Consider the following 23,319-nt stretch of genomic DNA (forward strand, 5'->3'; position numbering starts at 1 on the left):
TATATATATACATATATATAATGACAGGGCTACATCCCTGTTATCATTGTTGTATTCAGCTTTAATAATGCAGTCATAAGCCATAATATGTACTAAAAAGGTTTATTTAAAGGTAGGCTGGTGGTTATAACAGTTCACATCCCCACTCCGCAAGGGAAGGGGTGAGGACAAAACTCCGGATGGTTCTGGCAGATATTTTATGGAACACGTTAATCAGCAAGAGACATGCGAAAACCATCGGTCTCGCATTAAATACTTATAGAAATTGAGTAAAAAGGTAAACTTACGCATTAATGAAAATCATTTAATGCTTCCTAATATGGAAGTGAAAGAGGGACTAGATTCTAAAAATAACTCCTCCATTGAAATGTAAATCTAATTATATTTCAATCGTATGTTTTCAGCCTTGAAGGTTCATGGAGATTAGGTCTCCAGAATTTCGAAATGAACGCAATTTCGTGGGTAATATTGTCAGCATTACGCTTTTCTTCCCAGACAAGCTGTGTGGGTTTCAAGACACCTAGAGGATCGAACTTAAGTCCTTCGCAAGGGCAGCACTGCGCTTTTAACCATCAAGCAATTGAGAATTAAGTCACCGTGATTGGATATGTATCAAAAAAAAAAATAGAAGATGAAACATATGCATTTAAAAAAAAGATTATGTACAAATAAATATTGCAAGGAATAACTTACTTCTTGCTTCATCAGGACAGGAAAATCAAATATTTTTTTTAAAAGAGAGACAGTTACTCAAATCTTTTCCTCCCAAACCTCGTCTAAACATGTCATTAATAATAGTATAAATAATAGTATGTAATAATTATTATTGTTAGTTGTGAGCAACCAGTAGCCAACCAACTTTCAATAAATAAGCTTTCAAGTTCCGAGCAAGGATTTTCTTTTCGCAATTTAATATCCAAATATGACTAAATGATGACAAATATGACTAAAATAGTAAATAGTAGCAAATATGACTGAAATAGTAAATAGTGATAAAATAGTATGACCAAATATGACTAAAATAGTAAAAAAATTTACTTTAACAATATGGGAAGCTGACATTCTAAATTTTTGGATTTAAATAATCAGCTTTTCATTACACCTTCCCTATTAGGAAGTTTGAATATTTATCTAAGAAAATATTTTTACTCAAGTATTCGAATTCAGCTCACATGTCTACTTTGGCTGTACGTGTACGTCGCTCGAATCTATCGTATTTGAAAGAGATACTCTGTAACGTACACATAATGCACTCTATCTTCTTTATATTTGATAATTAATTAAAGGAAGAATCACAGGATCTAATTCTCAGCCATAATTATTTCGGTTGCGTTAGACTTTTTAATCTAGTAACAAATTAAAATCTTTAGAAGAAAAACTAAGTCGTGCCTATATGAGTTTATCAAATTATCTGTTCTTTATTAAGCTTTTATAATGGGATACCTGCAAGTGACGTAGTGTGAGTATCTCGATCCTGATTGGTAGTTGAAACGTGGCATATGTTTACGTTAGCAACTGTTCTTTCCATTCTATTTCGAGTAAGCCAAGCCTTTCAAAGTACCAATTCTCTTAAGTGACACGTTCTAAATTCTTTTCCTTCGGAAAGATTTCAATTCGTTCAAATATATTTACACAAATACTTAACGCAAACGCAGGCACGAAGCAATGCAGAACATAAATATACTTATTATGCATCCAAGTTGCCAGGTACACAAAACAAAAATATATTACAGTTACAATAAAATACTTAAACAAATAAAAAAATATAAGTTAAGTAAAAGAAGTAAACGAGAAAGATTTATATTTCAACTGATTCGATGTGCGATACAACTCCGTATTTAATCAACTTATCGTTAATTAACATTCTAACTTATGTAAAGAAACCTTGCTCAACTTTGTAGCGTATCTACCACTACAAAATTACAACTACAATTCACTAGTATATAAGACATGTTAACTCGACTCTATGTCGGGGTACCTTTTCATAGATGACGGTTGACATGGTCTGTAACTACTCTCCCCACAACTTAAATAAGCCATTTCGCTAATAACGATTAGCTGACGTCATAAGTCACATGTGCGTGTATGGGTTGTCTTCTTCTTGGAGGGCAAGTACCCAATTATGTATTTTGTGTAATTAAATAGTTTATTTAAACTAGTTCAAGAGGAAAATAATTCAATGCTAGTTAAAAAATATTATTTTTTTTTCAACCAAAAAAGAAATCTTTGTTCCAAAAAGGGCAACGAGAAAAAAATAAAACGAATTCAAAATTATGATCGTTATTGCTGCTGCCGTTTCAAAAATACTACAATTTCTTTAATTTATGAATCTTTTGAAATTCTGGGACTGAGCGGAAAAAGAATCCTACATATCGTAGCTTCTTTCCACGATTAATGACTGGAATAATCGATTAACATAAAATCGATATAAGACACTGTAGACCTTAGCAGGCTCCATTACGAAGAATTGTCTTAAGAACTAAAGATGGCTCTCTGCATTGGTACTTTGCACCCGAGGTCACGTGCTTATAGTTATTTATGAAGAAAAGTTATCCAATGGAGAAAAGTTATCCAGCATATTTACATATTTCTGCTTTCTTTTTGAAAAATCGATATGAGAAACCTGATGCGCGTATCGATATTTTTCTTACGCTTAGATATAAGAGCGGCGTAAATGACAAGATATCTAGTTTGGAAACTCTAGATGCGTTTCAATTCCGGAAAACCCGAAGGAAAAAGATGTTGATGATAAATATTTTTTTCCCTTCATAGTTTTCTTGAATCAAAGAAGTTGTTTATTCACTGCGTTTCTTCTGAATTTGATTTTAAAGTTTTTCAAACGAAAGTATTTAATCTTTTCAGCCATTTTTTCGCCTGGAATTTCTGAGGCTTTCTCTTTCATATTTTTTTTAAAAACCAGTTGATTGTTTCCTTTATTTTTTCGATAGCATTTTGTTATTTTATTCATAGCAGTTACTGATGAAGTCAAAGCAGAAAAATATTTCGATTCACAATTGTTAGCATTTTAAAAACAAACCATTGCAGGAAAAACAGTAGAAATTGTCAATTATCATCATCAAAACAATGTTAATGAGCTATTTATATCTTTGTAATGATTTCAAAAATTTTACTTTTACCACTTAGTATATGTACTGTGGGTCCAAGTCCCTACTCGCTAACGCTAACGTTACCCTCGAAACTACTTTCACAATTATTCTCAGAAATATTATTATCTGAGATCAGATACACAAAAAAATAAATTATAATAAAAATAAAAATTTGAACTAAAATCTTTGTATGTTACTGAAAAAGTTTAAAATTATCACATCTTTTTTTTTTCTTCTTCTTTTTTTCTTTTTGTTTATTATTTTACACACTAAAGTTCGAATAAAAGCGATGCAATCAAGTGATATTGATGATCAATCAGAAATGACTGAAACACGCTAGAGTTCGAATTAAAACGATGCACTCAAACTTGAGTTTTTTCAGCTGATTCTTTAACTCGAGTGAATTTAACTCATGAATAGGCTCCTTTTCTTCAGACAAGTGAAGCACTCGAACGATAATGATGATCAATCAAAAATGGTTGAAATTCACTCAAGTTCGAGTTAAAACCATGCAATCAAGTGATACTGATGATCAATCAAAAAGGATTGAAACACACTAAATTTCGAGTTAAAATTGTGTACTCAAACTTGAGTTATTCCAGTTGACTCTTTAATTCCAGTGAATTTAACTCATGAACAGGATCCTTTTTTCCAGACAAATGAGTAAAGTTTAGCTTAAATTGAGTTATTTTATCGCGTTCATTTTAAGTGAGTAAGACAGTATTTTGAATAATATATGTGACACTAATTCCTGCATACTGCTGTGCGTCGCCATTTTCTTCACGAACCTCCACGTGATGTCCTCCTACACGTGGAGTCATTTAGCACAGCTGTTATTTCATTTCCAAATAAATAACTCGGATCGATAAAGTAATTCGCGTTTGGGGGTGTGGACATGTCTATCATCTTCCATCTGCAACTGATGCTCATGAATAAACACCCGATGCTATTGACAATTATTAGGAAGCTACACTAAAAATATTTAATTTTGTCTCAAGCTACACTAAAAATATTTAATTTTGTCTTATTTAAGTTTGGAACAAAAATACGCAAATGTTTAAAACATCTATTTTTCGGTTTTACTACGTTCGATTTCACTATATATGAAGAACTGTCAGAAATATCGAGATGACAAATGTTATGGAAATAAATTTGAAACATATTTGCGTTCCTCTATAATCCTTTTCAAAAAATTTCAATTCATTTTTAAAAATGATATTTTACGATAAGAGATTTTTAAATATACTAAGATAAATTATTGAGTTAATTTACTGAAGGAAAGATTTAATGAATTAGGAAAATTTTACAAAAATTCTTATCTGAAACCGGACTATTTTCTAAATAAAAAAAAAATTTGTTTTTTCTTTTCAAACATCAAGTAGTAGCTATCAGAAGAAAATATTCATTTGGTTAAAAAAAACTTTAAAAAAATATTATTTTTTAATAGGATTTTTTTTACGTCACGGCATATAGAAACTTCAGGTGTTAATGGGTAAAGAAAGAACAAAAAAAAAAATGAATGTAAAGAAGTTAAATAAAATTTAAGCTCAAAAAAAGACTTATTTAAGTAATCTTCAAGTTAGTAAATACAAAAACATCTTCATTAGTATGATTCTTATAGAGTGTGTTCATATTTTTTTCATACTGTAAACAGTTTTTAACTATGTGATAATCGGTTTAACTGTAAATACCTATGTTCTTTATTATTTAATTGTAATTAAAATTTGATTTGTAAAGTTTACAATTTTTCTATATGCTCTAAACCAATATAACTCTAATGACAAACATTTAGCGAAATACTAAAATAAACTTGGTTAATAATAATTCCGTAAGCAAAATGAAGCAAAAAATTTTTTTCAATGAAATTGTTACTTATACAAAAAAAAAATTATAGAAGTCTTTGTTACAAAAAGCATTTTGTAAAGTTTACGAAAATTATCCCCCCATTACTTTAGAGTTACCAATAAAAATTAACTAAAGTGGATGTTAAATTTTACACAAAAGCCTGCAGAATAAAAAAAAATGGTGCGTGGAGTCCCTTTGCGCGGAAGAAGTTAAACTTCGCAACCTGCGACGTTAATTGTAGAAGAATCAGCAGTCGTAGAAGGATCACTAGTTCTATTCAACGACTCTTTTTTCTGCTCCGCTCACTTCCGTGCTCTGTAATCACGGTGATATTGTGCATTTTTCCCTCTTGAACCAGTGGAAGTGCTTGTGGTTGCCTCATCGTCTCGCCCTGGAAAATGTATTTGTATTAATAATGTATGTGAATGCGTCATAATGTAATTTCAGACGAGAAACAATCAATTGATATTCACAAGAGACGTACCTTGACATAACCTTAAATCCGTCGCATTGTCCGTGGGATTGTTTTCACTCATTTTTTACAATTGTTATCCACTAAATTTGAAAATAAAAAATACTACCCTATTAAATTATATGTGTATCAAAACAAACTAAAAAAATATTTATAGAAAAACAATACTTTTATGACTTTTATTATTTTTATGCTAGTGAGAACCAAAACAATATGGAAATGAATGAGGGAAAACTGGATCCTACCACGTGATTTCCCGGCCAATAAAAATTTAGCGTTAAACGTTTAACGCAACCTTGTTGGAAGTCGCATAAGAAGTATAACTTCAAAAAAGAAAGGAAAAAAATTATAATATTTGATCCGAACAAGTACTTAGTTTCTCTAAATGGCATTTCTCTGGAAAAATTAAAATCATAACTTTATATTATTTCATTTTTCCTTATCTCAATTTATTTGTCAATTTTTTTTTTGAAAAAAAATTCTATGTTTCGTAAAACAACGTTAATACTTAGCAATTATTTTCCTACTAATTTTTTTTTCTAATATTCCCTTGCGCACTAGTGACAACATCGTAAACTAATAGTGTGTCGAGACAGTTTCATTTTATTCAGAAGACAAATACCATCATTAAAAATTTCCAGCACCAAAATAACTCTTAATTTCTCAACCTGGCATCTTTTAAAAAAGCAAAGATAAATTCGAGTGCCTTTTACCTGAAGGACCTATTCATCGTTTGAAAAATGAATTTGGTAAATAAAGAAACAAATCGATATTAGCGCTCCTTTTTTCATCCTCGCGATAAGTTTCCCAACAACAACAACTCCCTAGAGACCACCACCCAAATGAATTACTGTTCTCCCACACATCTATAATTTCTGAAAGAAGCACAAAATTGTAACTTCGGGGGAGGGAAGGACAATGGCCTTCGATTGTTCTCGGCGGTGCTATGAAAAGAAGTTGGTCGAAAGGTGGTTTGAGCAAGATAGTAGCTCCTTCTCCACGAAGACCACTAACGAGGTAGCTCCTTCAGTTTCCGAGTCAATTGTTCACTGCCTTCGTTAGCAGACACCTCATTAGATTCCTGATAGTCGGCCTTTTTGCGGCGTATATCGATTAGCGGGCCCTCGCCCGTAATAGGGGAAAACCATTTCGGGGCATAAAATTACTCTCTGGCATTTCCATTGATGCAGTTTCTAGCACAGCCATGTTTGGTAAGTGTTTACGTTACGATATTGTTTGAATACATCTCCTTTATGTTTGTTCAATAATTGAAGAGTGAATAAAGTGTTAGTTTATGAATAGATTATTGTTTTAAAGAGAGGAACTGTTCGTTGAAAACGGGAATTTATTTATACAAATTATGTGAAAAGCTGCAATAAGACAGTTCTTAAATCTATCTTTGAAATATTTTCAGGTGATTGAAAGATATTTGGATTAACCTTCTGGTCCCGTGGAAGTAGAAACTCACGTTTCGAGCTGCATTCCTTTCCGCGGAGCAATAACAGTTTTTACATGTTATTAGATGGGGAAGGAATATATATGGGGGGAAATTACTATTGGGTTTAATATCATCTTAACATTAAACCTAAGTTTTTGCGGCTTGTGTTTGTTACTGGTGACTAATATCAAATTTTTTGGTTGCAGCTAAAACTTTTGTTAGTTACTAATGGTACGTTTTAAAATTTTAAAACCGTCGTTGAAGAGCCTAGCGAATTTTGGGTTTACGACTACTAATATTCAACTCCGTAGACTTGTAATTTTGAACCAATCGAGAGGACAAAGAAGCTCTTGCATCGGTACCCCCAGAGGTACAATTTGTAATGGAAACATGGAGGACTTTGTGACTCGACACATTTAACGTGCATCAGTCACCATTTACTTCCCAGGGAGTCTCCAGTCGGCGGGGATCGAGCACACAACCTCTTGTACATGGGCCCAGTGCCCTACCAACCAAGCCATCCCGTTAGGGACCCAGTTTTAAGCAGTCAGTATGTTTTTTTATGCTTTAAAAATACACAAATGTAATTGTTTTCATTTTTATTTATTTAAGTCACCAATATCGCCAACTGACGGGCATTAACATCAGATAAATGATTAAAAAAATTTCGTGTAATACTATTTTCATATGAGCTCTAACTTTTGAATGTGGAAAGATGGGTAGCCATACTAAGGTTGTAATTATGCTATGCTTATAAATACCACCTGAATTTTAACACTTATCATTTACTTTTATACTTATCTTACTGTGAAACAAATGCTAGCAATATATACTTGATATCTAAATTCAATCTATTTTAACCAGTTTAATTTCAAGCTTCAATTTCATTTATGCGCTAACATAAAGTTTGTATGTTGTTGAAAAGACGACATTTTACTGAGAATTACTTTTCATCAACAGGTGAGCCAGACATCCTGATATGTGGTAACTGTAAAGAAGTGTTTCCAGGAATACACAAACTGATAGAACACAAAAAGCAGACGTGCAAACTGAGATTCACCTGTCGATGCCAACATACATCCAGCCCTCTAGGTAAATACCGTTGTATCATTAGATAGTTTTTGCAATACGGTTCTCCCTAACTCCACACAGCGCATGCGCGAGAATCTCCTTACAAATTAAAAAAAGATAGAGTTGTGGTTAATGCAGGGTAAACGCTATGCGAAATCACTCTTGTTATTAATATGATGTGAAACGCTAGTTTACAACGACATTTTAAGCATCTCTTCTCTATTTTTCTTTATAACTGTCGTTGAACAGCCGACCCAACTTTTGGGTTTACGACTACTAATGTTTAACACCGTAGCCTTGTAATTTAGAAGACAAAGAAACTCCTCGATCAAATATTGGGAGAAATTTGCCCCATGATCCGTCTACCACTGAGGATATCTCATGTCAGAACTGTGGTCAGTGCAAGCCGAATACGAAATTCGCATCGACCAACCAGCCATGGCTGGGATTCGAACCCGGTTCACCTCATTGGAAGGCGAACGCTCTATCCACTATCTTCTATAGTTTCCGATATTACATTCAATCAAGTCGTATAAATTTTCACAAAAAAATATTCTATCTCATACACTATTTTAATTTGGTATATTGAATGCTCCCTTTATATAAGCCAGTAGATGCTATGACTAATACCACCAAACAAATATTGATTTGTAACTTATAGGCTGTGTTATCTAAAATGACTAGAATCTCTATCCTGTTTCTGAAGGCGTAGAAGCATAGATATTATACGAGAATCTCAATAAAGTGATAGATTTTAGTGGTATAGATGTGATGTAAGTTTCTGTAAACACTTCACAGCAATTTCAAGAACAAATATGAGTAGTTGATACACTGAGAAATCAATAAAAATATCTGTGGAAATACTTTTGACTTCGGCCGTGAATTTCGTACAACGGAGAAACTTTGTTAGGAAAAACATCGTAACACATAACCTAGTATGCGTTGAAAGCAATGACATGTGAATTTTTTGAGTAGGAAGCAGTTCATTTTTTTTAAAAATTGGTATAGACATCAATTAGCTGAATAATAAGTAACAGCGGATTGGTTTAGAAATGGAAGGCAATAGCGTGAAAGACTGTATTATTTATGATTAGAAAAAATTAGCAAATAAAAAATCATACTCGCAGTAAACAATGTTTGGAAGGAATAACACAAATTCTAATAATAACCGGCGATGAATGAATTAGAAAATAAATGTAAATAATAACATCACATGTTCCTTTTCACTCCGAATTGAAGAATAGGGCTTCTATCATTGCTTTTTATATCACTCTGTTTGTGGCAAGATATTTTGCCTTTCACCATGTCGTTCCTATTGTTTTCAATCGTTATAAGCCAAGTACTTTTAGGTCTTCCTCTTTTTCTATTGCCCTGAGGGTTCCAATGAAGAACTTGTTTCATGTTTACCCAGAACGTGACCAATCCATTCCCATTTACGTTTTTTAATTTCCAGATCATTCCTGTTTTGCTTTCCTCGGGCTTTCTGCATGACAATAATATTCTGGGGAAGCGATGTTGTCATTAGAACATTTATCACTGTACTGGAAAAACGATAAAATAATCTCCTTTATAATCATAATGCAGCATGATTCACAAAACTTTAAGAGTGAAAAAAGAGAGGCTTGATAGTGAAGTTATATGTTGAAAAACTCGAAATATTTATTGAAGTAAAATGTGTCAAATTTCATTTAATTTAAATTTTTTTATTTACATACTTATTAAGTGTAAAACTCGTGATATTTATTGAAGTAAAATGTGTCAAATTTTATTAAATTTATATTTTTTATTTACATACTTATTAAGTGTAAAACTCTCGATATTTATTGAAGTAAAACGTGTCAAATTTTATTTAATTCATATTCTTTATTTACATACTTATTAAGTGTATTTGATTCATAACTAAATGCATCCTTACCCATCGCGATAGTTTGAATATGCTATGCAATCGTCTTATCTGTATGTTATTAAATAATAAAAGCTTTCATTGCACTTTTGAAATTGCTTTTTCTTTCGTTGATGTCTGAAATAAAATAAAAAATTGCAGGCGCTCCAGCCATGCCAGTGTGTGCTCAGTGCCAATCACGTCAAAACACATGGTGGGACCTCGTACAACACTTCCAAACAGCTCACAATTCTCTCCTCTACATCAAAGAAGAAGAGTTGGCAGCCATGGTAAGCATTTTTTCGTGATATAAATAAAAAGCGAAATATTGTTTTTGCATTTCTTTCATTCCATCGTACCTCAAATCCTTATGGAGAGGAATATGATTAGCATTTCCAATTTGGGGTAACCATAGCTATGATGTAAAATATCCCCACGGTTAAAATGGATCACGTTTTATAAGATTACCGTGATTTTTATGTTGGATGGATAGGTTAAATTTTTCTCAAAAACTCTTAACAAAGCCATGCTGGCACTGGTGTGTGACTGAAAAACTCTCCTATATTTCATGTTTGGAAAGCCAAGATTATTAAGAAAGCCATTAAGATCAGAGATTTCGCGGTACTCATATCAGTCGGTGTGTAGCGTAAGTACTTCTACGATTATTAAGCATCAATTCACAAGCTAGCATACAAGACATGCTGACTCGAATCAATCTTGGGGTACCTCTTGATAGATGAAGGTTGACATAGTCTGAAAAGATTCTCTCCCCACATTGGTGTGGTGAGCGGCGGACGTGATATGAACATCGAAAGTAAAGCCCACTTCGATTAGAACCTGCCTACTTCGATGGATGGTCCATTGTACAGTTGACTTATTGTTTGTAACTGTGTCATCCTCCTCCTTGCGCTGTTGCTTCACAGTCACATTTACACACAACTGTAACCTGCACGCACTCGACTGCTAATAGCAACACAGGAGAGACCACACACGCAACAGTGTACTTAGTACAGCTCTCACCACAAGCGCTCAAAATCCGGCGAACTTCATATAGCTCTCCAGGTTTTGTGCAAATACGGCAACTAGTGGTATCCGTTCATCGAATTCTGGTAGGGAAGTAATCTGGCGTAAATACCACTGCGATTATTAAGCATCAATTCACTAGTATATAAGACATGCTAGCTTGATTCAATCTTGGGGAACCTTTTGACAGATGAAAGTTGGGATTGTCGATGACTCCTTTCTCCTCATGTGTATTTAGCTCACCATGTCTAGCTATATAAAACATTATTTCTAAAAGCCATTTATGCTAACTACAAAGGCGATATCTAAGCTGACGTCACTTTACTTGCTTACCGAAAATTTATCGATGTTCGAACAACTAGCAGTTGCTACCAATTTAACTAAGTTTCATTTCAAAATAAAATAACGTAAGCAACTGTTTACCTTCTACATCAACATTACTGCATTTAATTGAACGATAATAGTCGGGTGATATAGTTATGCATCTGCCTCTATTCTCACACAAAATTTTATTACTTCTTATAAATTAAGTGACAAGATTGCAGGATAATAGGATTGTTGCATTAAAAAAAAAGAAAAAATAATAATAATTTACTTAGAGAAAGGCTGTTCATTATTGGACCAATATTGTATCCATTTCAGAATGCATTAAGTATTAATTCTACAGCATTGATGACAGCAAAGGCTTATGCTGTTCGCATTCAGAACATTATTGTTTAAATAGGACAAATGTCAATTGTTATATGTGTGATCGATGATATGACAAACATCGAATTTTCAGAGAACTGTGTTTATTCAAAATGTACTGCAGTAAACTTAGTAGTTGTTGCCTTTATAATCTAGAATTGAGAGTCAATTGATTAATTAGTTTCATTCACCTCAGAATGAAGCATTTATGTTTCACTTGGCGCGAATTTCGTACGCTTAAAATACTATCAGAAAAAGCTTCGGGGCATATTTAGATTTAAAAAAAGGTGCATAGATTAAATCTTTATTATGTATTAACCTTCTGTGTAACCTTGGGTTAATATCTTGAGGGGACAGAATCTCTAGTTGTGATATTATATCTAGAAAATGAATCAGGCAATGAGTAAATCGAGTAACGAATGTTTCGCTAAATATAGGCCATTTTATTCCCAGATATTGCAAGAACGCGATATTTTATTCTCATAAGATTCTGACGTTCGTAGTCCCTTCTTTTGTTCACGGTCCCGCAGTGGACTGATCGTTAAAACACGGGTCCTAGTCAAAAGTAATTCAGGGTATTCTCTTTTTTACTATACACACTCTACTTTTCTTTTCGTGAAAATGTAAAATATCGCCGAACAATTATTGGCGACACTGATGCTTGATTAATTCCGGTAATCAGCTCAACTTCCATTGCGGTAAAGATCCCGCGGTGGACTAATCTTGAAGACGCAATTCCCAGCAGAACACAGAAGACAACAGCCACTGGCTGCTGTCAGTAAGCGGGTGGGTGACCACTTTGATCAGCCTGCGAAGAGACAGCGGTTGCGTGGTATAGGTCCTCGTTAAACTGCTCTACCGTAAAGTGTTCGGCTTCGCACTCAGATCGTCGGGCTACCGAAGCAAGGGTGTCATCCCCTCCGCGGGGGATCAAAATAGTGATGGCATGTCTTCGAATCATCTTCAGTGATGTTTCCTTGACGGTCGCCAATAGCCCATTGTGCAGCCCTCGTGCGACGTAAATAAAACAAAACTTCATCTTTTGTTCACTAGAGATTTTATACCCGTGACATTTCATTCTCTCGAAAATTAATAAATAAAACATCTATAAAGAAACGATATTCCGTTCATTCTGCATTCCTGTCTCCGCAACGCTTGGTTCCTTCGAGATTTTCGTCCCTGGCATATTCTGTTTATTCCACATTCTTGTCCCATTGCCGTTCTCTTTAGATTTTCGTCCCAGAGATATTTTGCTTACTCTAGATTTTTCTCCCTGCGATATTCGGCTCACTCGAAAATTTTTAGCAATAAATCTTGTCTTAATGACATTTTTTCGAATCTGAAAATTGGACATTACAAAATAGTGTGAAACCTACAATATCATTACATTACTTTTAATTAATTTAGGAGGCTGCACAGAATAAAGAAGACGGAAGCTCCATATGTTCTAACAGCAGCACACCTGAATTCAGGAATGGTCTCTCACAAGATTGCTGTTGGGATGATCAAAGAGATGCTTCAACAGAGGTAGGTTTTTTTTAATACTTTCATACTCAAAGTAGAACGTGCAAATCAGAGTGAAATGTTCCTGTTTCATTTTCCATCCTATTTATAATATTAATTTGTTTTGAACTACAACCAATGATAGCAAAATCCACTAATATCTGAATCAAAATAGGACAAATATTTGAATTATTTCATTCCTGATACATTTACTACTGTTGTGGTGCAATCAACATACTAGGTTCAAATACCAAAGTCCTGGCAAACCTATAAACTTCTATCCGAGAGAGCAAAATAAGATTTATTTTCATACAGCAAAAAGATTTTAATGTAAACCTAAAATGATTTCTTGTGCGGTTTACGTGTAAACTATTTAACCTTAAAACGAGATCTACCCACATTACCCTAATCCAAAACATTGGAAAACAACCTTCTGTATGAAAACCTTAAATCGTGGTTGTCTTAGGGTTTTCAAGCGTGAAAAATCATTGAATAAAGCTAAACTTAAGATAAAAATAATCTTAAATCAATTTAAATTTAAGGTTTCTTTTTGCAACGTCTTGTATGTTCAGCTAAAATTTACCTTGTCATGAAATTTTAAAAACACTGCAATTTGATCCTACCGCTAGTGTGACGTTAGCTAAAACGTCATCGTGAACCTAAATGACCATTTTACCTAAGTTACGAGGGTTGTAAATTAAATAGTGGCAACTTAACCTTGAAACTCACAGAAAGGCGGGCATGCGCAAATAGGGTATGGGCGTGGTGAGGTGGCGCTGTTGTCGATGTGTAGAGAGCAAAAAACAGTCGATTTGCTTAGAAGGGTAGTTGTTGTGTGGCGTTAAAGTGAGGAGTTTCGTTTCCATCGCTCTAAAGCATGTTTTCAAAAGGTGATCAGTGGTCGTGGCTTAAAATCGAGGTTGCCCGTGACAAAAATGCAACAGAATGCTATCGAGGATTAGTGGAAGCCTGTGGCACAAATGCTTTACCATAGGACAGTAGCACGATGGGTTCACGCATCTCGTCTTTTTTCGTCATTAAGCCTTTTCACAACTTGCTTTAGAGCGATGGAAACGATACTCCTCACTTTAACGACACACAACAACTACCCTTCTAAGCAGAACGAATGTTTTTTGCACTCTACACATCGACAACAGCACCACCTCACCACACCCATACCCTATTTGCGCATGCCCGCCCTTCTGTGAGTTTCATGGTTAAGTTGCCACTATTTAATTTACAACCCTCGTAGAATATTTTTAAAAAAGCTTTCAAAATAGTTTTTAATCTTTTTAGGATGAAAGATTTGAAACTGCAATATATTTGCTTCATTGAAAAATGCTTTTTAGTAGAAGCATTTCCGCGACAATAAAAAGAAAATAAGGTTTCATGCTTTCTGGGTATATATCTTCAATGCATTCTCTGTATTTTCTTCTTGAAGTATAACGCACTGAACTAAATTTCAAGTGAATGAAATGTATATATACCATCGTAAAATTTTGTTTTTTCTGTCTTTTGCCCTTGGCTTTACATTTATTCTTATGTTCTACGTGTTTGATTACGATACTGGATGCTTTTAATTTAGTAGTTAAAATGTCATTTAAATTAAGTATGAACTTCGCGTTTCTCCTTTATTATGTTTGACGATTGTTCTATTTAAAATGCAGAATGCACTTTTAAAAAACACTACTCACCATGAATAAGTTGCGTTACTTTGATGTCTCTTTCGACTTTTTTTTCTGTATATATATATAAGACTTTTTATCTTATCTTTTTAGGCTGATATGACAGAAGAAGAACAAAATGGCAGGCCACAAAGCATCGGGGAAGACAAATCCGTTGACACTACTGATCTCAATTTAGGATGACTGTTCTAAATGTAACACTATTAAATACGAGTCATGGATAAAAAAAGCTACGGAAGCCTCCTGTACACCTCTACGGAGACTCAATTGATTTTTTTTTAATTTAAAAAAAAAATCAAAGCTAAAATGCAAGTTTCGCAGACGCCAGAAACAATAAAAAAAAACAAGGAAAACGCTCTTCTTTCATATATAATATCGCATTTCCACTCTAAAGCCAAAACCAATACAGTGAAATCTATTAAAATTGACTAACCGTAGAGCTGTAAAACAAATAGAGCAGCAAACCTGCTGTTACATTTCCCCCATCTCTCTTCCACCCGAGTCACGTGCTCCCTTGGCGATTTTGGTGGAGAGCGAAGAGCATCGTGCGACAGTTGAGACGAGTTCTTTTTTTTGTGGTAGATTCGTGTGCAATACTTATTTTATACTACCGACAAGGCTCTAGTGCAAGGATGGCGAACCAATGGCACGCGTGCCATTTATGGCACCCGACGCAATATTTTGGGCACGCCACCAATCACATTTGTTATTATACTATGAATTGTTATTACACAAATGTTATTACACTACACTATGAGGCATATGTAACAATTAAATTAAAATTCACAAAAAAACACACAAAATAATAAACAATTATTAATAAAAAAAATTAACAATTAATGCTAAAAACAATTAATTACCATAAAAAAACAAGCTAACAATAAATAACTAGCAAAAAAAATTATCAGTTCTGCTTAAACTAACATCTTACGACCTAAAATAAGTTATTTGTCATCTAATCTGCAACAACAGAAGTCACACTGATGTTACTTTAAGTTGAATTACGCGTATAACTGAGACATTAGAAAATGTTTTTTTTCAAATGNAGTATGTTTTTCGTATAAATCTAATCTGCAACAACAGAAGTCACACTGATGTTACTTTAAGTTGAATTACGCGTATAACTGAGACATTAGAAAATGTTTTTTTTTTCAATGTAAATAAAGAGTTTTAAGTTGATAGTATTTAGTAGTATTATTTTCCCACTAATCACGAAGTCAAAATTCTTTGACGGCACGTCTATGACCTCATTAAACAATTTTTTTAGAAAAAATGGCACGCTGGTGTATGAAGGTTCGCCACCCCTGCTCTAGTGGATTAAAAATTACTTGGAATTCAAATAATGAACTGTACAAAAATGTATACTTTTTACAACAACAAAAAAGAACATTTTAATTTTTGAATGGTTTCAAAAACGGTAGAAATGTATCTTTTGATATAAAACTTATTACGGTATGATTCAGCAGTTTTAAATTTTGTAACACGTGACGTGTGCGCTTTATTATATCTCATATGTATACTTAAAGAATGTGAAATACTTGTGAAAATACCATTACAAAAAACAGTACTTTCTGTTGACTGGGATACGAGTACTTGATTACCAGGTTTTTCTTCGGCGGTTTCCAAGTGGGTCAAATTATCAGATTTCACTGTACTGCAGTTTCGGAAACTATTATTAGAACAGCAAATGTTGTTTGCAATATTCTAGTCACGTTTAGTTCCCGATAAAGAGATACAAAACTGCGGCATTTGTACAATATGAGGCAATTTTCTCCAAAACTGTATTCAAGAAAGCAGATTTTTTTTTTATTTATTTATTTGGAAATTTACAAACTACTCCTGATAAAATACAATTTTGGCAAGTTTAGGTAATGTATTAACTTAACAATTAAACTTCTAAGCATTCATCTCCAAAACAAAATTCAGGTCCCGCGCTAAGCATTCGCCACCTCCCTAAATGCGATAAAATCTTAAATTTGGCGAATAAAATTGTGTTTTGTTGTAAGTATTGGCGAATGATTTTTTCCACTGGAAAGAAGAAATTTTAAGATTTGCATTTGGCGAATACTTTTGATCTTTGACTAATAATTTGAAATCCTTAGTGCGGGCCCTGAAAATGGTAGTCTACAGATTATCGTAAAACAAAAATCCGGTAACACTACCTGATTCCGCTATCTCTTATGACTGCAATAACGCCATTTATGTTACTTCTTTTATCTGACTATTAGAGCAGCAAATGTTTACCTGTAACAATCGAATTCGATTATCGGTCTGATCTTGATAAATATACAGGTTAGGGAAAAAAAAGTGGTCTAGCAGAGTTTGGTAAGAATTCGCTAGCTGATACAAGTTAGGAGATACAACTTTGGCAGGTAACGTTATGAACTCAACTAGTTTTTATGAACACTTTCAATGCCGCAGTAGTCTCTGGAACCATTGATGGCAGGAAGATTGCTGCTCAAATAATGGTTTCTGAAATGTGGTTGTTTCATATAATACAATCTCCATATCGGATTGAAGATCTAATTTCTTCAAAAGGAGAAGACAAGAGGCTTCCACAGCCATGTGTGTTGTATAAGAATCACCAGTATACATCTTCCATGTCGGGATATCTCTATATTTTTGGATTCCTCTCTTCCATCATTGTAGTTTGTGTAAGCTATCTGTTTTTTGTCCACTTTAGAAAGCAGCTATTTCTCTTCTACGTTGACACAGAATTAATATCTTTATTTATTCAATACTGCTATTTTTTTAATATTACAATCATAGGAAAATTATATATTGTTCAATATAAATATATTCGTTCTAATTCTATAAATGTATCTAAATTCCAGCTAAAACTACTTAAAAAAAAATTTTCAACTAACTTAATTCTCAATAAATAATTAGTTTTATTTTTAAGAAAAAGTCTTAATCAATAGTGCTAAAATTTTGAGTTGTTTTTTTCTTTCAATCATTCTCAAACAGCACTCGCATGTTATTTTTTTTTTATAAAATCTTTCATTTTTAGCATGTTATTTATTATACTTAGTCAAAACATTTAAGTATATTTTTTATATTTAAATTATTATCAATATGTGTTGAAAAATATATTTTATATATTAAAGTAATTTTTTATTGCTGCACCGTATATATTTCAGCAAACATAGCTTAATTTGAAAGGCCAAAAATGTAAAGAAAAAGAGACATAGTCTTGCCTGACGAGAGGTTACTGCAAATTCTCTAACAAGGGAAACTAGGGAAGTGTGACTCGCCAATTTTAAAATAAATTAGTGGGATGTATGCCTTATGAGAAATAATTTTAGGGGGCAACATTCGTTTCGGCCCATAGAAGGTCCTGTGAGAGATAAAAAATAATTCAATATATAGAAAAATCGGTATTTTATTACTTCAATGCAGACTATTAGTTATTGTAATTGTCTCATACTCCAATTAATTTTGTGGTACTTACTTTCACGTACTATATAATGCATATTTATTCTCAAAATTGATTTTGAAAATTTTATATATCTGTAGTTTTTCAGAAAAACCTGTTAGGTTAATTTAAAAAAAAAAATTGACATCAAATTTTTTAACTTTTTTTTTCAAAAATTTTCCAAATTAATTGGAGTATGTAATTGCAAATCAATCAATTAATTAATAATTAATTAATTAATTTGCTAATTGATTTATTAATTAGAAAATTAATTAATTAACCAATTAATTACAAATTAATTGGAGTATGAGACAATTACAATAACTAATAGTCTGCATTGAAGTAATAAAATATCGATTTTTCTATATATTGAATTATTTTTTATCTCTCACAGGACCTTCTATGGGCCGAAACGAATGTTGCCCCTTAAAATTATTTCTCATAAGGCATACATCCCACTAGTTTATTTTAAAATTGGCGAGTCACACTTCCCTAGTTTTCCTTGTAAGCAATTGCGTTGGTTAAATATCACAGTTTTAATATTTGTTATCACTGATATATGTTATATTAATATCTATCATCATCATTTATATATATATAATTTCCTCTCATTAATTTAAGCTTCAACGTTAATCTAAATAATAAAATGTTGATTTGAAATCGAATTGAAATTTAATATATGTTAATGACTGAAATTTTGTCAGTAATATAATATAATTTTCTCAATAATATGCTAGAATAAGTAATGTCTTATCATATTTAAATATTAACACAATTTATGTTTTATAGTCAAATAATGCAAACGTTTACATGTAGAATAAATTCTATTGTCAAATTGCTTATCGGAGACCCAATTGACTGTTGTATTATATGTTAAGTTGGAAAAAAAAAATTTTCGTTTATACGAATGAGAGGCATTTGTATTGTCCGAATTAATTTGTTATTAAAATAATAGCATTAAAAGTAACATAAAAGACAAGTTACTTATTCTAGCCTATTTTTTTTGCCAAATTTAAAAAAAATCTTTGTGTTTTAATTCAATATATGTAGTATTTCGCAAATTATCTAACATTTATTTTAATAAAGTCCATGAAACTTGAATTTACATTTAATTAAATACTAGAATAAATAAATGTATTAAAATGTTCTGCTTACTAATGAATAATTTTTAGTCAGTGATGCTAGTAAGTATGTTAAGAATGTTTATATTCATGAAAATATTAAGGTTTGAAACTAATTGAGAGTAAAGATTTTTTTTTAATATGGTAAAAAGTGATATTAACAACAATAAAAATTTTTAAACGTGGAAGAGAAAGTTGCTTACGTAGAACTAGAGTGTATAGATGTCGTTACCTTGCAATTAGGCTATCGATGCTAGTGGGATGGCATTAAATAACAGCAATATCCTGGTTTTAAAGCTCAAAAATTCATGAACCCCACATTTGCTGTTGCTTTAGAGAAAATAGTATTAGAAAACAGTCGCAACGTTACATCTTCAATGTTATGTGTTTCATCCCGCAACTTATATGACATTATTTTTAAGTTTACACACTAGTTAACAAATATAATAACATTAATGGCAGAAAATCTGTAGTTATTCGATCTACAAAATTCCTATTTAAGAACTTACGTGAGCTACATTTCATTGCGTAATTTAATAACTCTGAATGATTTACTTTGCAAATAGAATAGGCTACTCGAGGTTACGCGATTTCCCCATTCTTCACTCTTTTCCCCTCTCCATTACTATGGTTACGGAAAATCTTGCTTCTTCTCGAGGGCAGTACGTTTCAGTAACAAGTTGGAATATACAGGCGTGTGTAACAAGCAAGATTTGCCGGAACCAGCGTAACGGGTTGAGGAAGAGGGTGGAGAAGATGACATCCGTAATTTTGGGACACCTATTTTATTTATAAAGAGCTCTTTTCGTCTCTGTGGTAAGTCTGGTTCAAGAACAGCGCGTTTTTAATAGCTGAATCTAATCAATGTATCACACAATAACATGCATGCATCGTTGTGAATGCTCAGTTGAAATTTACAAAAATGTCTGTTTCTGGAAGCATTATGAATCTCCAAAATCTAATTCAATGGCACTTCTACTGGCCTCTCAGATATTCGGAAAACATTTATGAGCTTTTCTTGAGAATTCTATATGCTAAATGCGGAAAAAAATCCTTTTCCGTATTACTTCACTGTGGGCCAGTGATGCCATGGTGGTTTAGGCAGCGCAAGTTCAAGACAACACTTAGTTATCTCTTGATGGTTTATGATAAGAAATAAGTTAGCTCGACTTTTTGTATGGTTCTGCATCAGTTGAACCTTTGAAAATATTTTTTACTCAAGGCAGATTCTGTATAAAAGTGACGATTACTCACAAGAGTTAAGGAACCTTAACCTTACCAAGGCAAATGCTGCCAAATTGCATAATAAAATATATTTTTGCGCAAATTGCAAAACGTTTCCTTTGCAGCAAAATTGCATCTAAATTAATACCTCTCTATTTATTTCAAATGTTTCTTTTATAATACTTATTGAATCTAATCTTAGGGGCGATTTTGCAAATGTTTATCCGGTTTTTGTCCCTTCCAGAAAGAGATTTTGAGATATGTTCCTCAAGTGCAATTTTGAGAATTATTTCGAACTTTAAGTAAAGTTTTCTTTTTTAAAAAACAAAAAAAACCACTCAAAAGAGTATTAAAAAAGTATTATTCAGGTGATATGTACCGAAACAAAAAGTTATGAGTTTTATTTTTATTGACCTATAACAGAGGATTATGTCGATAAGCAATAATGGGGATCTATATCTTGGTCGCTCATAAAGATGAATCGCGAAAAAAGAATATTTATAGGAAACGTGTTGCAGACGATTTATTTCCCAATTATTGCGTAATATCCAAACGACATTTTTTTAGTTTATTTAAGCGTAAAGTAGACTTTTTTGAAAGGTTTAAAAGTCATTATAAGTTAAGAGGTGAAACACATAGCCGTTTTCAAAGCATTTACTGTCTCTTACCTCTACATATCCCTGTTTGTATCTCTAAGAAGCAGAATTCCGCATACAAATGGGTGGACAACATTTTTTTTGTTCTAAAAATTCCAGCAGTATTAACTTAGCACACTCCAAAATGGGGAAAGAAATTTCTCCAAATGTTATTTTAATAGTGAAATGAATATTTTAGATCATGCTGGAATATTTTATCTCATTGTTAAATAAATGGCATTACCTGCATTTTTCTCGTTAATTGTATATGAATATATATATATTAATATATATACAAAGCTATTCACGTTGATGAAAATATATATTCTATATAGCTCTTATGTGTGAGTTTTCTTTTAAAACATTCTTTCTCTCCCCCTCCCAAAAGAAACATTCTCGAAAAGTCAATGTGATATTCAATCAACCTTTCCCACTATTACCACTTCTCGCTTGTTATGATTAATGATAAGTTTCAGTGCTGTTGCCATTCATCATATCCAAAAACTATGGATGTAACTTGAACCCATCACTTGATGTTCATAACTGTTGTGTCACAGGCACATCCCAATCGATGAAAGGCATATGTTGTGCGTGTCAAATAAAAATGTGTATGTATGGAAAAAATTAGCAAAACAAATATATATTATTTTTATTATCCACCATATAACTTGTGTAGATTTATTCTAAAAATGTCACCATACCAAACCCATGAGTGTCACTTAAAGCATATAGACCAGAGCAAGCTTTAAACGAGAGGTGTTCCAATGAAACCTCAATAAATTGAAATTGTTCAAATATTCATTTACTTCGCGTCAAATGTATTTAACTCTATTGAAAAAAAAAGCTGCTATGTAATTTAGAATGATTACTTTATGTTCCATTCGTATTTGTTTTTGGAGAATGAATGTTTTTAAACTTGAGACATTTTCAAGAAACATTGTTGTGAAAATTCTATTATTATATAGTTTTTTACTGTTCTTATTTCATAAGTACAACTCCTATTAGCATTCTGCTTCATTGAAAATACCTCTGTTATTATAAATGGCTCCTATTAATCTGTTTTATTGAAAATGCCTGCATTATTATTTTGTATGACTCCTTTTATTAAGCTATTTTGTAGAAAAGGTCTTCTACTATTATGTAAGACTCCTATTATTAATCAGTTCCGTCATAGAAAATGCTTCCATTATTATGCATGATTTATTAGATCGCCATTAATATTATTCCTATTATTATTTTGTTACTTTATTAAAAATACTCCTATTTAACCAGTATTTATATTCACTTTGTTTTGCCAATTTCAAAATCGATTTTTTCGGAAGCATGTCGAAATTAAAGACAAAAGTCGAAGTTAAAGTTCATGCAATCAGATTTTACGTTTGCTCTACTGAAATATATGCTCTAAGAAATAAAACATATTGATGTTCACAACAATTCTAAAACACACTGAATCTTTAACAATGTAAGACATTATGTGTATAAAATATCAATAATAAAAAAGTGTATATGTATGGAACAAATTAGCAAAAAAATATACGTTTATTTTTATTGCTCTCGAATGAGGATCATTTTTATTTTTTATACTCTGTCTGTTGCCTTAATAGTAGTTTTCTGTCATATTTTACTCTTAGCGAATAGAATGAAAGATCATATAGTTTAGGAATCCGCCGAGGACAAAGGGATTAATATATAACAGTAATGCGTTAATAAAACAATGGTGGGTATAATATAATAAAAACAGGGGATAGAATCTTGAGCTCCATGAAAATATATATGATGAAAACTGAATAAATTTAATTGCAATTGTCGCATTTTAAACATTTCCCTTCTCAAGTTTAAATGTATTTAAAAAAACGGAATGTAAAATTAATTTATCTTCAGTTACAAGGTATAAATTCTGCGTACTTATAATGCATTTTTTTATCAAAATAAATTTGCAATTATAAGGCGGTTATAATGTCAACACCAACAAAATTTATCTTCAGTTACAAGTTATAAATCCTGCGTACTTATAATGCATATTTTTTATTAAAATTAATTTACTATTATATGGTGGTTGTAAGGTCAACAACAACTTTTCATAATAAGGTTAATAAAGTAAATATGGTTAATGATATCGGAAAAGGTTAATATGGTTGATAATAATAAATATTCTTAATATGGTTAATAATAATAAGTAAGGTCAACAATAATAAATAAGGTCAATATAGT

General features: G+C 32.2%; 1 protein-coding gene across 2 annotated transcripts in view; it reads left to right on the plus strand.

The window, feature by feature from the left end:
- LOC107449963 (uncharacterized) overlaps positions 1-15,542 on the plus strand; it is a 329,392-nt gene extending 313,850 nt beyond the window's left edge. For both annotated transcript variants that reach the window (XM_016065656.3, XM_016065657.3), the window contains exons 5-8: positions 7,823-7,954; positions 9,978-10,105; positions 12,933-13,052; positions 14,807-15,542. In XM_016065656.3, coding sequence (XP_015921142.1) covers positions 7,823-7,954; positions 9,978-10,105; positions 12,933-13,052; positions 14,807-14,896 — 470 coding nt within the window. In that variant the 3' untranslated portion in view covers positions 14,897-15,542. The remainder of the gene's footprint in view (positions 1-7,822; positions 7,955-9,977; positions 10,106-12,932; positions 13,053-14,806) is intronic.
- The last annotated feature ends 7,777 nt before the right edge of the window (positions 15,543-23,319 follow it).

Source organism: Parasteatoda tepidariorum, chromosome 3 (assembly GCF_043381705.1).
Source record: "Parasteatoda tepidariorum isolate YZ-2023 chromosome 3, CAS_Ptep_4.0, whole genome shotgun sequence".
In the NCBI taxonomy this organism is placed as follows: Eukaryota; Metazoa; Arthropoda; class Arachnida; order Araneae; family Theridiidae; genus Parasteatoda; species Parasteatoda tepidariorum.